The sequence below is a fragment of the Lampris incognitus genome, chromosome 9, assembly GCF_029633865.1.
Source record: "Lampris incognitus isolate fLamInc1 chromosome 9, fLamInc1.hap2, whole genome shotgun sequence".
NCBI classification, from domain to species: domain Eukaryota; kingdom Metazoa; phylum Chordata; class Actinopteri; order Lampriformes; family Lampridae; genus Lampris; species Lampris incognitus.
Genome location: NC_079219.1, coordinates 52,255,380 through 52,273,832, shown reverse-complemented (window position 1 = coordinate 52,273,832; position 18,453 = coordinate 52,255,380). Strand labels below are relative to the sequence as shown.

Genomic DNA, 18,453 nt, shown 5'->3' with positions numbered 1-18,453 from the left:
TTTGCTTCAGTTGCAGTTTGGATTGATTCAGTCTTTCCTTGTGTTTGAGGTATATTATTTGAGACGCGCAAATCCTCTACACCTGACTCTGTCATGGGAGATATGAGGCCCTGGCAGCTTTGTACCTGTGTGGTAGCACTTTGGTTCATGATATGGACATTTGTATTATCAAGCTCACACGCTGCTCATTGGCTCTAAAAGCAAAGGGAACAATGTGTCTAATTCGGGTTGTTTAATCAAAGGCCCTGTGTAAATCTGCAAGGCATGCTATTGATAACAGCAGCGCTATAGTCGACGGAAATGCAAAAACACAGTAAATAACATGACATATTAGAAGGAAACTATGATTGTAAATTAATATTTTGTGCATGGAATACAATTCTTTATGAGAATTTGGCATTATAAATAGAAGTTTTGTCATAGATGAAATTGTGCGTGATACTAAAAAAGTATAAGTGCACACGACCCGCTTTTGAAAAATCAGAGGCGAATACAGAACATATGAGATCAATATATAACTTTAATTTACGACAGTGCCGGATCAGACTGTCTCATTCCCAAGCTCTGGTCTCTATTCCCATTTACAAGCTTTTGTTTAATTCTCTCCCTTTAACTCACGCCATACAATGAAACAGCGACCTCTACTGGACAGATAGGTCAACCTCGCTTTGACATTAGCCGGTGTACAGCAACAATGTTCTGGATTTCATTCATGCCAAACACCATGGTTCAAATTTAGGACGAGGTTTCTTTTCTTGTCTCTGGTCTTTATTTGACGGGACTATACATCCGGGGACGTACCGGAAGTAAACAAGGTGCTGTGGCGTCTCTCTACGACATGCGCGCGTTTGAATGCAAGCTGTGATAAGAATTGTACAATTTTGAACTTTTACCTTTACTTTCTATGTAACGTTACTTTTGACAACGATGTCAGCTGAGAACTTGTGCAGTTCTCAGCTGATCCAACAGTAGCGGCAAACTTCCAACTTTGGAAGAAAAAAAAACTGAATGCGAAACACACAAGGCTTTACTTCATGAAGAGTGCCCCGGTGTGAGACCACACTCTAACATGGACTCTTTACATTGACTCTAGACTTCACATAGCGTGCAGAGGACCAATATGGTTGCTAGGAGTGGATCAAGAATATTAACAGAAAGGACTTAAGAGGACCAAGATGGTTGCTAGGAGTGGATCAAGAATATTAACAGAAAGGACTTAAGAGGACCAAGATGGTTGCTAGGAGTGGATCAAGAACATTAACAGAAAGGACTTAAGAGGACCAAGATGGTTGCTAGGAGTGGATCAAGAATATTAACAGAAAGGACTTAAGAGGACCAAGATGGTTGCTAGGAGTAGATCAAGAATATTAACAGGAATGACTTTTTCCCCAATAACAACAGCACGGTAGGTTTTGGTTAGCTGTAGTCAATCTCTATTCATCTAGGGTGACTGCCGATGTTGCTGCACTACGACTACGACTCGCCACCGCAGTAATGGCGGCGACGCAAGATGGCGGAACACACAAATTAGTCGCCGGATTCGTTTATGGGCAACATGATCCAGAAAGGGCCGGTGTGGGTGCACATCTTTGTTCCAACCAAGCAGTTACACACCTGAACCAATAGTCTTTGCTAAGGACCTTGATTTGTAGACTCAGGTGTGTAACTGCTTGGTTGGGACAAAGACCTGCACCCACACCAGACCTTTCTGGATCACGTTGCCCATCCCTGCAGAGATAGAGGAGAAACAAAGGCTGAAGACAGCAGGATTTGACATGCAGTAAAGGTCCCATGGCAGGATTCACAGCTGGGACGCTCGTGATCAGACCAGTCTGCAGGGTTCATCAGTCTGAACCAGCAGGATGCCTTCCGGAAGTCTTGAGCTCCATGTGTATGTTCTGAGCACAAGACTACCGTACCAGTTAAACCTTTGTTCACACAAAGAGTAGAACATAAACCTGGAGTTCATTAGGAGTCAATTTACCCTACATGTGTACCACAAGTTCCACTTGAAAAGTTTGAATGATATCACAAAGAGTACTTTATCTTTTATCTAGTTTTTTGGCACTTACTTGCATTGTTGTCCCCTGACTAGATCCTTGCTTGTGTTGTATTAACTCTCAGATGTGATGTAACTGTAAATCTTCTCTACATTAGGAGACCAAGTCTTGGATATACAGATAAATTCCAGTTAAAGGCATATAAGAATTCAAGCCATGATACAGTTTTCAAAGCAGATCTAACTTGTATTGTTTGGAAGTTTGACTACAAAGAAAAGATTATTATTTTCAAAACTTTTATAACTATTAAGAGTATTATTGATTGTATTGTATATAGATAGACAGATAGGTCGACTATGCTAGACTATGCTGGCTCCAGCTGAATATAATTTAAGTGCCCTAATCAAAAATGCATGTTTTTTTCTAATTTTACTTTTTTAATGATAACTGAGCATAAAGCTAGAAAATGTGAGATGATTCATTCTATTTCATTCAATCTTCTAGGTTTTTGTTGTAGAGTGTCCGTAGTCACTGGACAAACAAAGCATTGGCTGATATGTAAAGCTCCAAGAGATTGTTTCACTTTTTACTTGTTCTCATACAAATGAGAATAATGATACTACATCAGCCCAGTCAATCCTGGTTTATGATTTTTTTTTTTTACTACTTGACACTATTGCCATCCATCATGCTATAGACTGGACATGGACACACAACATGAAAATAAATGGCCTTTAGAGATGTTCTTACTTCCCCATATATCTGGTGTACGTTTTATTAAACATCATGGTTGGGGTTGTGCTGACATAGGTTACACTGCACCCTAGTGGTTGAAACCCAAAGCTCCAAAAACACAGATTAAAGACCAAAAATAAATCTTGCATGGTGGCTTGATGATGGCTGCACCCTCTGATTTTATCCATGACTTTATCAGAGGCATAGCCCCTGATTTTAATTGAGGACAGTTTTACTTGGGTGGGGGCACCCGAAAGGACTCAACTGGCACGTATTTGTACTTTGAACGTTTTTTATTAGAATATCAATGTTGAACTGAACGTCATGGATGACAATGCTTGATCTCAAGTGTAATGCTAAACATAAATGTTACTATAAACAATGAAGTGAACTGTCCTTACACTCTGGTGTAGTTGCGCTACGCTAACAATACACTTTAAATGAGAACCAAGACGGGATCACGGTTTAGCTTCTCTTCATGGTTGCTTGTACATTGTAGTCGATTTTAAGATTTTGCTCATTACTTTTAAGGCATTTCATGGTCTGGTTCCTGACTATATCTTTGACCTTTGAACCCTGTACAAGCCAGTCATGTTGTTTCTAAATGTACATGGAGAAAAAAAAACAAAAACACAAGACGCTCTACACAAATCCTGCAGTCAGCCCTGAGCTTAAATATTAGTCAAACTATATTCATATTGCACATTTGTGCATAAAAAAAAATCAATGTAATTGGCTTTATAAGATGATGATTGATGACTGATATGAATCTACATAGACATAAGGAGGCTGACGTTGGATGGATGGATACGGAGATAAGACGCCTTCAAAAACTGAACACCGCCCAATATGTACATCTGGTGCAAAGGAAGAAGGTTGTCTTAAATAAAAAACAATATATTTATGAAATATACATATATAATTACCTATTTATATTCATGATTTTATATATACATAAAGTTATATATTTTATGAAAGAGTAGGGTTTAACCTTTATTTCAACCACATCACACATTCCTGGAGACAGTACGGCATCCGGTAAGTCATAATGGTGTGCAAAGGACAAACCTTCCCCGCGGGTCAGTGAAGAGGATCTTAAGACGCAGACTTGACGGAGACATCCGGATGCTCCTCGAGGCGTGACTTTTTACACATCTTTGACCTTATACATTTATAAAGAGCAATTGCAGGCACAGCGATACTGGGTACCCCCGCCAATATGAAGATGATCACAGAAACCCAGGCGGGATACGACTTCTCTTCTAATACAGGGAAATTGGCCTGCAAACACAAAACACAAATAGAGGATGTGTTACAACATGTGTTTGATCTTGTACTTCTATGTTGTGCGACTGTTCGTGATGTTCATGATGATGTTGCCTTTACAAATATGTGCAGGACAAGAGACAGAAAGACACCCGGGTGAGAGGTCACAAGTCCATCAGGTCAGTCACACACACACACACACACACACACACACACACACACACACACACACACACTCTCCATACATACCTATAGACAATTTAAAGTCTAGTTCATTTGACATGCATGTCTTCGAGCAGAAACAGCAACACCCAGAGGACTCATGAGAAACGTGGGACATTGAACTCAGGACCCTGTTACTGTGAGACAACACAGGATCACTGATCCACTGTTTTCTAATGGACAGAGCGATGCACACCACTAAAACATATTTAAAAATGTATATATAAAGAAATACCAACTGCGTTGAAACTTCAAATTACTTGAAATTTGACCCAGTTTGCAGGTGATCTTTCAAAGCATGTCCAGTCGGACAACAGAGCTTTGTGTGACCGTACCCGCCAAAGATGGTGGAGAAGCTGGTCCTGTACAAAACTACTTGTTCACACACCGAGCCAAGTGTCATGTGTCTCAGTTCCTCCTCGCGCTTCTTTGTTTTTCACAGCCTACAAAACCAGCAGCCTCCAAGGCTTTGTCTTTTTTTCTCCTTTTTCTCTCCAATTGTGTTTGGCTAATCACCCCACTCTTCCGAGCCGTCCCGGTCACTGCTCCACCCCCTCTGCCGACCCGGGGAGGGTTGCAGACTACCACATGCCTCCTCCCATACATGTGGAGTCACCAGCCGCTTCTTTTCACCTGACAGTGATGAGTTTCACCAGGGGGACGTAGCGCGTGGGAGGATCACGCTACCCCCCCCCCCCCCCTCCGAATAGGCACCCCGACTGACCAGAGGAAGCGTTAGTGCAGCGACCAGGACACGTACCCACATCCGGCTTCCCACCCGCAGACACGGACAATTGTGTCTGTAGGGATGCCCGGCCAAGCCGGAGGTAACATGGGGATTCGAACCGCTGATCCCCATGTTGGTAGACAATGGAATAGTCCACTACATCACCTGGATGCGCCTGCTTTCTATTAAACCAAAGTACATCATACCAAATAATCAATGTGACTCCTTCGTGTATGTCAGATCCAGTACATCAGTCCACCAGGGACGACCTGCCTTCAGGTAACTCGCTAGGCTAGGCTGATATTCTCAGATGTTCAGCTGAGTGTATTTGGTACTGAACTCTGTGCAAATTGCAGTTAAAACCACCATGCCAACCCTGTTTTAAAGTATTTGCGTCACTTCGAGATGGACCAGTTCAGATGAGTTCATTAATCAGAACCTACCGATTCCAGGTCCCAGGTTTTGTAAAGCAGCTTTTCGGTCACTTTTGTGATGAGGTAGAACACAAAGATGAACAACATGATGAGAGGGCTGATCACCCTCCATGTTATCTGCCAGAAGAGGTTGGGCTTGTGGCCAATCATGAATTTGATGTCCTCATTGAACCTGTGGGGGAGAAAAATCATACGCATTACGTGTGATATCGAAAATGGGGTACATATTTATTAATAAGGGTAATAAAATGTACGATGAACAATAATAACAGTGATAATTACCACCATCATAACTGACATTTTTTTTTTTTTTTTTAAGAGTGTCCCCCCCCCATTTACATAGGCTATTCAGTAATATATGGTGTATCTGCTGTATGTGAAGATTTTGGTCTAGTTGTCACCAAGAGGATAAAATGAGCACCTATCACAACATCAGTACTTGTTTACTGGTCATGAGTGATTTTCAAGATGATTGACAAGCCATTTAAACCACTGGTTAGAGAGTAGTTATACTACATACAATTAAATTGGTAATTTAACTGCAGATTGATAGATAAAAATGTAATTGTGTTTTTACTAGTTTTCCACTCTGGTCATTTTGAGGCACCATTAACAACTGCAATTTAGCAACTTTATTTTTTGTGATTGCAAAATATTTTTGTATTGCCAACTCATGTCTTCACTCCAACTTAATGATAATGATGATAATAATGATTATGATGAGGATGAGGATGAAGGTTTAATCCATTCTTAAGGACTATGCAAATAAAGATTTGCCCAACACTACAGCAGGAACACAGAAGAAAACTGAAAGCACCCCACAATACCTGTACAGTGGTGTTAGCATAATAAGTCAGTGTTTCTGTCTGCAATACAATACAATAAAATATTTGTTCCTCACCTGTCTATTCCGTATATGTACACAACGGAGACCATCTCACAGAACGCAATGACCAGCAGAGGGATGGATCCTCCATAGGTGTCAAAGAGGGAGAGCCAGTAGTTACCTGAGCCCTGCACGAATATCAACCCCACCAGACAGCAGGCCACGCAAATCACACCTGTGAAGGAGCAAATGATTAACTCCTGATGGGAACACCAGGAACATGCTGGAGGTCCATGAATATGGATAGTGATAATAAGCGAGGAATTACCAGTGAGGGCTTCTTTTGGCCAGTGCTTGGGGAAAACCTTGAGGTCCAGCAGTGGTACTAAAACTCCCTCGATGTTGCCGAACATGGAGGACAGGCCAAGGCAGAAGAGCATTATGAAGAACAGGACAGCCCACAAAGGGGAGATGGGCATCTTGATGATGGCCTCTGTGAACACGATGAATGCCAGACCGGTTCCTTCAACTCCCTAGGCAATGGCAAAGACAATCAATCAATCAATCAGTCAGTCAGTCAGTCAGTCAGTCAGTCAGTCAGTCAATCAATCAATCAATCAATCAATCAATCAATCAATCAATCAATCAATCAATCAATCAGTCGTCACATTTAGCTTCTCCTATTTCCTCCACCAGGGAAATTGTGTTTGTCCCCCTTATTCACCTGCTTAACTGTCAGCTGGATATCTCAAAATTGGATGCATGACTTCTCATGGAATTTTATGAACACTTGGGCCTTGGGGATATGAACAAATATTGAGATGAAATTGGCGAAATTCCGTATACTTTACTTTTTGAGATATTCAACTTCTTTTTGCAAAGAATTTCTTCATAGACATGCAGAATGTTTGGAGAGACCAGGTTCTTGTTCCATATCACCATCTTGAGAGTGCTAGAAGACATCTAGCTAACATGTTCAGCTAGCTAACACATTTCCTCCAGCAAAGGTCAATGTAGAAGTATGGTGTGGATCTTATAGGGGGGAGGCTAATGTCCAGCCTTGGTGGAGTTTTGCTCTCTATGTGTGCTTTTCAGATTCTGAATACTTCTGAATATTGTCCATCGCATGACAGAAAACAATCTTTGGCGAGGACTCATGAAACACAATGACCCCAGCTTACATTAACACAAAGTAAAAAAAAGATACGAGATAAAATACAACAATGTGTAGAAAACAGCAAAGATTGAGCAAAAACAAGTTGCACAAAAATCAAAGTGTAGATTGAGAGTCTATTTCTCGTTTAAGATGTTCTCTTGTAATTTTGAATTTGTGTGTAAAGCAATGTAGTTCCATATAGTACAGAAAGCGGATCGCACCTCGCTGAGGAAGTTGTTCAGGTCGCAGGTTCCTAGTTTCAGCCCTTCAATAACTTCAGGGTAGGTTTCATTAAGGTTCTGTAAAGCCTCATCATAGTTGCTCTCTGTGATGTTTCCCTCAGGAAGCTCAAAAGCATTCAATAATGCCAAGATGTTTCTAGAAACAAAAAGAAGAAATAAAATTATACTAACAGACCATCACGTTAAAATTGACGCTGGAGGAACTTTGAATTATTTCCAAAATATACAGTCAAGAATTTGATGCTAGCACGGTTTTTCATGTCCTACCCCGCGAGACAGGTGTCATATCTGTCCGTGGCTCTGAAGCCTATGATGGTGTAGATGACTGTGGCAGCGAAGACAGACGTGATGCCATTGATGATGGAAATAATCACTGCATCCTGTTCACAGTTGTTACTGAAGGAAGAGAGGTGAATGCTTTTACTTCTCGTTAATGTCAGTCAATTAAACTTGATCTTCAGTACCACATTTACCACACGAAAGTCCACTTCAATACGCTTTACATGAAAACAAGTTGGGAAAAAAACACCTATTCAAGTCAGTACTCCCCACATCTGTATTCATTTATCATTATTCAACATCTGTATTATCAGTATGATACTCTCATGTGTGACTTCTGTGTACAGGAGGACAACTGTTATCTGCAGGCTTCATCATTTTTTCTGCACAGAAGAGACCTACAGTATTATTCCCCAAATTTGTTTACCCCCCATACTTTACAATCAAAATCAGAAACACTTCGTCATTTCATGCACTTGCACACATGAAATGAAACGAAACATGGTTTCCCCCAGCCCACAGCAGTGCAACACCAGGATGACTGTTGGAACTGCCGGTCTGCATGGGCTAGCAGTTAGCTTAGCCTGCCCCGCTTCCGTGTCCTGTCAGACTACCCTCAGTGTTTCCTCTTTTGGCGCAGCTCCAGTCAGGACCATGTTCCTTGGGCCCATAGGACGCAGCAGACCAAGCTCCCTCAGCTGATCCAATGCCAGCTTTCCCAGCCAGACACCTTCAACACACTTCCACGTACTCCACACGACAACACTAGGTGAGGCCACCACCAGACCGTCCTCGGTGTTATCAGAACTGCCAGTCTGCCTGGGCTAGCGGTTAGCTTAGTCTGCCCTGCTTCCGTGTCCTGTCAGACCACCCTCGGTGTTTCCTCTTCGGGCACAGCTCCAGGCAGGATGCAGCAGACTAAGCTCTTCCAGCTGATCCAGCACCAGCTCTCCCAGCCATCAAAGAAAGATCATCTTAGACGCAGATGTGGACAAAGACATTGCATGGACGGTACTGGGTGAGGCCGCCGCAAACACGAGTTCACACTGCCATCTTCCCACACCGGTACTGGGTGAGGCCGCTGCAAACGTGAATTTGCGCTGCCATCTGAGAATAATGTGCTGTTACATCCTGCGTTTCATGTGGGCGAACACCGAGTCAAATTCCCTTCATCTGCAAATTCACCTGGCTAATAAAACTGATTCTGATTCTGATTGGTTCCCTACTAGCATGAGTGGAAAAGAGAAACAGCAGACTCACTGTACTGAGTTGTAGCTGGAAAAAGAGATGAGCCCACCGAAAGCCAGAGAGAAGGAGTAGAAGACCTGAGCTCCTGCATCCAGCCATGTTGATGGATTGGCCAGCTCAGCTAACTATTAGAAGAAGCATTTATGTCAGTGCTGATTTAGTGATGAACTTCTGTGGTATGTTATGAGCAAGCACTGGTTTAACACGTAGTACTAATGAACCCAAATATTGATAAGCATGGCTATGGTATAAACTGACCAGAATAATTGTTAAACTTAATAAAAACTTGATTTTTTTTAGGTTCTCATTTATTTATTCATGTATTCTTGCTTTCATTCACCACAAGTTGAGTCCTGTTCAAAATAAAATTATTTTGAAAATTAAAAATTTAAATTAAATTATAAATTAGAATAAAATTATAATTAGATAAACGCATTAAAGAACAGCAATTGGATAAGTCATGCATTTTGAGTCTGCCTTTGTAATATCTAAATGGAAAAGAAAATGTGGACAACTTACGTCTGGAGTGAAGAGAAACTTCAGGCCATTGATTGAACCCTTCAGGGTCAATCCTCTGATCAGGAAAATGGTCAGCACCACGTAGGGGAGGGTTGAAGTCACATACACGGCCTTGAGGATTGAAAGTGATTATTTTTTATTGTTAGGCATGTTTGTTTTAGCAGTAACGTTACAAATTCTTCTGTTACTGTAGATGCTGGTAGGAAGGAACCACCGTACCTTTCCGCTGGTCTCAATGCCCCGAATATAGCAGACGTACAACACGGCCCACGCACAAATGTGACACAACAAGATCCACCACTGCAGTCCGCCGTCATCCTGGATGTCTGGGGTCGTGTTCAGCGTCTGCCGGTACCAGAAGTAGTCCACCGAGGAGCTCCTCTTACATTCTGCCTCAAACTCTAACACAAATTAATCACAAAATGCATCACAGAGAAGAAATCACAAGTTTCTTCTTCTTACACTGGTGCTAAAAACAAGTAGTTGATTAATCGATTAGTTAATTGACGGAAAATTAATCGATTACAGCTTTGGAAATTGATTGTTTGATTGATTGAAATTGATAGTTGATGTTATTTTGGCTGTTGGCCAGAGACGTCAATCTGGACTCTACAAACAAGATGGGCATTCATCAGTATTTTTGAACCCCCCCCCCCCCCCCATTTTCTCCCCAATTGTACCCGGCCAATTACCCCACTCTTCCGAGCCCTCCCGGTCGCTGCTCCACCCCCTCTGCCGATCCGGGGAGGGCTGCAGACTACCACATGCCTCCTCCCATACATGTGGAGTCGCCAGCCGCTTCTTTTCACCTGACAGTGAGGAGTTTCACCAGGGGGACGTAGCGCGTGGGAGGATCACCCTATTCCCCCCGGTTCCCCCTCCCCCTTGAACAGGCGCCCCGACCGACCAGAGGAGGCGCTAGTGCAGCGACCAGAACACATACCCACATCCGGTTTCCCACCCGCTGACACGGCCAAGTGTTTCTGGAGGGACGCCCGACCAAGCCGGAGGTAACACGGGGATTCGAACCGCCGATCCCCGTGTTGGTAGGCAACGGAATAGACCGCTCCATCCCAGTAATTTTGATTTTTGACAGACTAAATCAATTCAATCAATTAATCGAAAGAAATAATCAAAACATTAAAATCGATAATGAAAATAATCATTAGCTGCAGCCCTGCCTTCCTCTGGAACAGAAATATCTATCGCTCAATCAGGAAAGACACGACTCTAACAATTATTCAAAAACCAAAATAGCAGAAAGTTCAAGATTTGGCATTGACCACATCCTGAAACATGACGTAACACGACGACGACGATGATGATGATGATAGCGGTAGGGTGGTGACGGGGCAGACGGTTGCGCAACACGGAATTTACTGCTAGCACAAATCATTTAGCTGGCAGGTTTAAATAATGGCAGCGGGACTAGATCAAGGTAGCGGAGCAGAGTGAGAGAGATAACTGGATGTGTTTACTGAGTAAAACCCGGTATCCCATAAATCTGGAACATGGAGTGAAGTAAAAAAAGCTGTTCCGGGTTTTACTTCATGCCGTTATCTCGGCTAACTCCTGCTTCGTGACACGTGCCCGAAGTGACTGGCGGTGAATGAAGGGAAGCTTAGCAAGCAGAGGAGGAAGCTTAGCAAGCAGAGGAGGAAGCTTAGCAGGCAGAGGAGGAAGCTTAGCAGGCAGAGGAGGAAGCTTAGCAGGCAGAGGAGGAAGCTTAGCAAGCAGAGGAGGAAGCTTAGCAGGCAGAGGAGGAAGCTTAGCAAGCAGAGGAGGAAGCTTACCAGGCAGAGGAGGAAGCTTAGCAGGCAGAGGAGGAAGAAGCTTAGCAAGCAGAGGAGGAAGCTTAGCAGGCAGAGGAGGAAGCTTAGCAGGCAGAGGAGGAAGCTTAGCAAGCAGAGGAGGAAGCTTAGCAGGCAGAGGAGGAAGCTTAGCAAGCAGAGGAGGAAGCTTAGCAGGCAGAGGAGGAAGCTTAGCAGGCAGAGGAGGAAGCTTAGCAAGCAGAGGAGGAAGCTTAGCAGGCAGAGGAGGAAGCTTAGCAAGCAGAGGAGGAAGCTTAGCAGGCAGAGGAGGAAGCTTAGCAGGCAGAGGAGGAAGTTTAGCAGGCAGAGGAGGAAACTCTTCCTGACTGGACGTTCTCTGAAAGCTTTGTGGCTACCTGTCGAGTTGGCATTGAAGGGACACTGGCTCCAAGGCAGAGGGTTTTGGAATGAGTTGAAGAAGTACCACAAAATCCACGCAATGATGGTGTTGTAGTAGAGACTGACGGTCAGTGACACGCACATGGATGCGATACCTGCCAATAAGTGCAAACAAACGTGTTTTTAAAAGTCCCCTTTTTTAAGAATTAGGCAAACCAAACTGAAATTGATACATATATAGATTGCCTACCAACGCCTGTCAGATAAGGATGAACTGAAGCCCAGACTCCCAAAGCGCCTCTTCTGAGACGCTGACCCATAGCAAACTCCAGATAGAGAAGTGGAATTCCTTCAAAAACGAGCAGGATCAGAAAGGGGATCATGAAGGCTCCTGAAAGAAGAAGGAAGATGTTGTCCAGGATACAAAAAGGCCATAAACAAACACACCTGATGTCGCATACCAAATAGTGATCAGCTCTTTTGATTGTTGTAAATCTTAGGCGGATGGCAGTGGGTGTAGTTCTCCTCTTTGCTCAAATAATGTAAGTCAAGGTGAGCAAAAAAACACCACTGAATTTATGAACGAATTGAACTTGCATCTTTTATCTTCAATTCATCTTTGATGTACTACATTTGCAAAGCATTCATAACGTATGGTGAGAATAACAAGAAATGAGCACGAATAATTATTTATGTGGGGAAAAAATGGTAGATACGGTACAAGTTTTACAATCTTTGTAATTTCGAACATTTACTGTAAGCCCAAATCTATTGATTTATTGGCACATGAGATAAGGTGCACCTTTATCTTGTCTTACATGACCAGGCATTTATCAGTGGCGTGTGAACAATACGGGGTTATAACACAAGGTGTAGGCCATTTCAAACCTCCAAGAAGAGCACTTTTCAAGGCTCTTCTGTCAGTCAGCAAAAATAAAACTTCTTATCTGATCACTAGCGTTCAGAGGTCCTCGTCGCTCCCCCATCTGAACATGCTTTGAATCTGTTTTTTTATCGACATGTGTTGTTTAACGCCTCCTCCGAGGGTAAAGCTACAGGTTCTGGCTCGATGTACCGGTACCCCCATGCCAGTGTTTTGATCAGAAATCAGAAACACTTGATTTGTCGTTTCCCCCAGCCCACAGCAGTGCAACACAGAGATAAAAACACATATCCAAAAGCTGCAAGAACACAGATATCCAAACTAACACATGTATCTAAACTAAAAATAAAAACAACAACGAATCTCTGTCCAGGAGAACGAACACCAGCCAGGATGACTGTCGTAACTCCTGGTCTGCATGGGCTAGCGGTTAGCTTAGCCTGCCCTGCTCCCACATCCTGTCAGACCACCCTCGGTGTTTCCTGTACGGGCACAGCTCTGGTCAGGGCCGTGGTCCTTGGGCCTACAGGATGCAGCAGCTCAAGTTCCCTCAGCCGATCCAACACCAGCTCTCCCAGCCAGACACCTTCGACACACCTCCCCGTACTCCACACGATGACACTAAAAACACAGTCAAGGCCAGGCGAGGCCGCCGCCAGACCACCCTCGGTGTTATCGGAACTGGCGTTGTTTAAGCTGAAATGGGCTGTTTGGTAGAAGGTGAAGTTCTGAGGATGTTCATTATGATCTATACTGTCCCTATACTTGCTGGTCATGAATATCTCTGGACTCTTATTCTTCATGTTCATATTCTAGCATCGTATTCCTCATAAATTTTATAATTCCATTATAATTCTGTTATCCTCTTTCAATGTTGTAGTGTGTAAACTGTACACACAACATCCATTGCACGTTGTCCGTCTTGGGAGAGAGATCTGTCCTCTGTTGCTCTCCTTGAGGTTTCTTCCTGTTAAAGGGTTTTTTTTTCCTCTTAGGGAGGTGTTCCTTATCCAGTGCGAGGGTCTAAGGACAGGATGTTGTGTTGCTGTGAAGCCCCTTGAGGCAAATGTGTAACACACATAAAATTGACTTGACTCACGGTAATATATCAGTGGTGACGGTCATCAATTGAGGATAGTCCGGTTTTAAATGTACACTTGTGTAGTGGAATTGATACCGTACCAGAACAATATTATGTATGAAACTACTAATTAATTCACATTTAAAATTTCTGTGAGACTAGCTAGAATCTCGTTCTAGCAACACAATTTGCCAGGAAATTTTTTGCTTGTCCCTTTCAAGATAAAATGATAAATTTTGAAGCAAGTATATACTTGCCTATAACTTAAATGCTAAAGACCTTGTTGTCTCAGTTTGCATACCAAATGGCAGTAATTTTCCTACAATGAACCTGTGGAGGGACTAACTGGGTTTGCATTTTATCACAGATCAAAACGAAGACAAAGCAACAAGAGCACAGCTGTTAAGTCTTCCATTAGATGATCACTTGCCTCCTCCGTGACTCTGACACAGATAGGGGAAACGCCAGACATTTCCGAGCCCCACGCAAAATCCAACGCATGTCAGCATGTACTGGGCCTTGTTGTCCCACTTGGGTCTATCCCCAGCCTCCTCTTTTTCCAGCCTCTCCAGTTCCTGGTGGGATGGGATCCTGTCCTCCAGGTGCCGGTTTGGGAGCTGTAGCTTCATGGTCAGTTAGACGTTTAGCAGAAGGTATTGTGTGATGCAACGACGTATTGTACGGTGGAGAATTGATTTGCAGTTCCCAGTCAACCCCTGTCAATTTACTGGTGTGATGGATTGACTGGTCTCTCGTGTCAGGCAGCATAAATAGGAGACGTGTGCAAAGCCTCAGCTGGGCTGAATGAAAATTTATTGCCGTTTCCTTTATGGTTTATTGGTGTAGTATCTATGTATTATCTTATCTTTTTCAGCAGAGGTGAATCGTCTTGTGAAAGAAAGAGGAACACATTTTACAGCTGTTATCACTAAGTGCCATAAGATTATTCTTTTGTTATTATGATAATGACGCAACACATACAAGGCCATGAAGGGTGAATGGAGGGTTCAAAGTTTTTTGGTTTTTTTTCCACGCTAACTTTTGGGAGATGGTTAATTTCTGTGGAAGTTGTAGTTGGCGTATGGCAGTTGGTTTCGACCTTTAAATCAATGTGAAATCATTACCTTAACTTGCCAGTATGTAGCTGTACTTTCATTCCTTTAACAGCCTCCCTGTCTTATCCAGACTCTCACTCTGGCCATTTGATATGTTGTTTTTGAAAATCGAGCAATGCTCGACAATGGAACAGTTCAATGAAATAATCTGATTAATACTCAAGCGCTTTGCAGGTCATAAGCACGACAACATTTTTTTTTTTTTACCAAGAAAAGGAAACTCACACATACATCTTCAAAACCCATGCAGGGGGAATCAGCCTAAAATTTAGCCAGTTTCACTTGACAGATCGAGAAAGAAAAATTATGAAAGACATTTTAACAAACCACAGCCCTGCCTGAAGTAAATTAACTCTGAAAGACTGTCTAATTGACTCTTTGTGTGAACCGTATGTCACATTTCATTATATCCTTGACCTTGAGTTCATGTTCGGTTCAGCAACACGCAAGTGATTTTGATTTACTGTAAAATACGACTGAGCAGAAGTGACCTGAGGAGTAGAAAAGCGACACTCTTACACTCACATAATCACATTAAACACAAATGGAAACAGACTGAAAACACACTATTTCTACACCTTTTCTCTTTTTAGGCCAGAGTTTACGGTCGTTTTAGGAGGTACCCACCAAGGTGCGTCTCATTTTAGGGGTGGTACGCCTTGTGGTATCCGTAAGAACCACTAGAGGCCGCCATCGCACACGTAGTCCGTGGCCCTTAAACGTATGAGTGGGATTGTACCAAAAAGAAACACAATGTACGGACTCATACAAAAATAACCCCTCTCAGTCATCCCTTATGAGCCAGCAGAAGTGTGCGGCGGTGTCTGTATCTGCAGAGACCCCGTCCTCTGCCTGCATGTTCTCAGTTTGCTGTGTACGGGACGTTTCTGGGCGTTAACCTCGTAGGCACGCGTCCGAGAGGAAGCCATGACAATGGCGGACTCGGCGCCGATTAGACGCAACTACAGCGAGGCGAAGCGCCAAGCGGACACGCCTCGTTCCAAAACGAGAGGGACTCTGGGGCTGGCGTTCACCCGCTGGCGACCACTGACGGAGAGGATGCGGATGACGTGCGACGCGGAGCTGAACGCGGGCCTGTACGCTGACACGTGTTCTGGAAACTGCGGTCAGGGGGGCGCGCTTTCGGTGACGTTGAGCTTGGGGGGCGGGACCAACTTTGATTGTCGCGTATACAAATCGACAAAAACATTTTTTTGATATAATTTATTTATTTAAGAACTTTATTAACAAAAGTGTACAAAAATAGTATACAACAATGTCAATCAACAATAGTCACATTATCAAATGTATACAACATTAACACATATATTATCATAAACATTAATATAAATACGCCAGGGGGATTGTATGAAGTAAAACAAACAAATAAATTACATACTTAACTAAATATTGTAACGTGCAGGGATAAGAAGACACGCTGGCCACTGGCTGGCGGGTCTGACCCTTTAGTCGAGCGGTTAGCGATGCCTCCTGCCAGGCCCGTAGCCAGAAACATATTTGGGGGGGGGGGTCGGGCAACACTGCCGAAAGCTACCGGTAAATAAAATTTCCACACTGTATACTATAGCCTAATACCCAACCGTACGGTAAATGTCAACGTATTAATGGCCCATAGATAATCGTCAATGCATTAATAAATAAAAGTGGGTCTTACCTTATAAAAGCAAGTCCAATCGTCTTTTTTGTCTGCAAAAGATGTCCAGTACCTCTTCCGGCGTCACCACAATGTCTCTGTGCTCCGAGAGCAATGTCAGTCCATTACGCCGTCTTTCCGTCATTGTACTGTGCATTTTGTCCTTGATCCTTCCCAGACGGGAAAAACTTCTCTCGACATGGGCACTGGTGACAGGAAGCGTGGTCAAAACGCGGAGAAGCTTGAAGATGCTTGGAAACAGCTCACTGTTACAGGCATTTAATGCCTCAATGGCATTTTGTGGAACATAAGTTGCATCTTTCCATTTATCCCGCCAGGTGTCAATTTCTGACTTTACAACTTCCAGATGCGGTGACACTTCATCAGGATACAGGTTGGAGAGCGCTTGAGCTGAGCTGTCGTTCAGCATGCTGACCTTAGATGGCAGTAAGGAGCAGAGGTTGGAGATCACATTTCTGTGTTTGCTGAAGCGTTCCTTCATCTGTGATGAATAAAAGTCAAGCATGACTATGAAAAGCTTTTGCCGGTAGTAATTTTCACAGGCCTTCAATGGATTCTCATTGCAGTCCATGCCTCTTCGTGGTCGAAATTCAAGCCCATACTTGGCTGCTTGGGAAGAGGTCTTTTGGAAAATCTGCCTGAACTCCATCTCAGAGTTAGCCCTCATCTCATCTACCTGCTTAATAACAGCATCAGCAGCTGAAACGCAACTCACCAAGTCACAATTTTCCTTCTGAAGGAAGGTGGACAGGTGGTAGGTTTTTGCAAGCATCTTCTCACTCACATTCATGGACAGCATGAATTCTGCATTGTCAATTGAATTAAAGAGCTGAGTGGCTTTGACAGATGTGTCTCCTGTGAAGGTTTCACTGATTTTCTGCAGGCTGGATCGCACAGGGTCTAAAAGCTCGTTGAATGTAAATATTGCGTCGTGGCGTTCGACCCATCTCGTTTCACACAACTTCGTCAGTCGCGTTTTCTTGCAGTCGGGTAAAAGACGCTCCGTCTCGTGTCGCAGACTGCATGCAGACCGCAAAGCCGAATCATGGAAAAAAGTGCAGATTTCCGAGACAATTCCAAAGCAATTTCGCACCATTTGTACAGTGCAGCACTTGTTTAGGACCAAATTCAAACTGTGGCCGGCACAGTGCACACAAACTGCTTGCTTGTGCTTCTCTTTGATTTTAGCTTGGGCACCATTTAAACGGACACTCATGGCAGATGCGCCGTCGTATCCCTGGCCACGTAAAAACTGTAAATCAACGCCTGCATTTGTCAACTGACTTTCGATTGAATTGGCGATTGCCTCCCCGGTTAACTTCTCGATATCAACAAAGGACAAAAACTCCTCTCTGATGCTATATTGGCTGTCATGCTGGTTCACGTATCTGACACAGACAGAAAGCTGCTCCCGCCCTGAAACATCTTTCACTTCATCTGCCAACACAGCGAAACACTGCGCGGAGTTTACTTTCTGCACCAGTTTGTTTGTTATCACATCTCCAATTATGCTGATTATTTCATTTTGTACATCAGGACTGCAGTAGCTAGCGTTTGCTGCACATTTACTCAAGTGTTGTAACAGTACCGTGTCGCCAGATGTAGCCCTAAACCTGAGTAAAGCCCTGAAATGTCCGTCATTGTGAGTTGGCTCATTCAATGTCACTGGTCCCGAATCAATATCACCTCTCAGGGCGAGTTCTTGGCGACCGCAAAAAATCAACGTTGCAATGATGCTTTTGAGTTTTTCTCTGTTTTCTTGGACTCGCTTTTTTCTCTCAGAATCTAGCCTCAGTGAAACTGCATCCATCTTATTGTTGAGAACCATTTGGAAATTGTCCGCTTTCAAACTTGCATCCTTGTGATATGCCTTTTGTGCGTGGTCTTTGAACGTC

At 43.3% G+C, this 18,453-nt stretch overlaps 1 protein-coding gene across 1 annotated transcript; it reads right to left on the bottom strand.

Moving 5' to 3' along the window:
• Positions 1–3,016: 3,016 nt before the first annotated feature.
• Positions 3,017–14,397, bottom strand: slc6a19b (solute carrier family 6 member 19b). The gene is made up of 12 exons (XM_056285725.1): positions 14,199–14,397; positions 12,055–12,195; positions 11,822–11,959; positions 9,874–10,055; positions 9,655–9,765; positions 9,148–9,260; positions 7,876–8,004; positions 7,588–7,744; positions 6,539–6,743; positions 6,286–6,445; positions 5,394–5,556; positions 3,017–4,016 (listed from the first exon to the last, which is right to left on the bottom strand). The coding sequence occupies exons 1-12, from the start codon at positions 14,395–14,397 to the stop codon at positions 3,831–3,833; spliced, it is 1,884 nt and encodes a 627-aa protein (XP_056141700.1). The 3' UTR covers positions 3,017–3,830.
• Between the last annotated feature and the right edge of the window lie 4,056 nt (positions 14,398–18,453).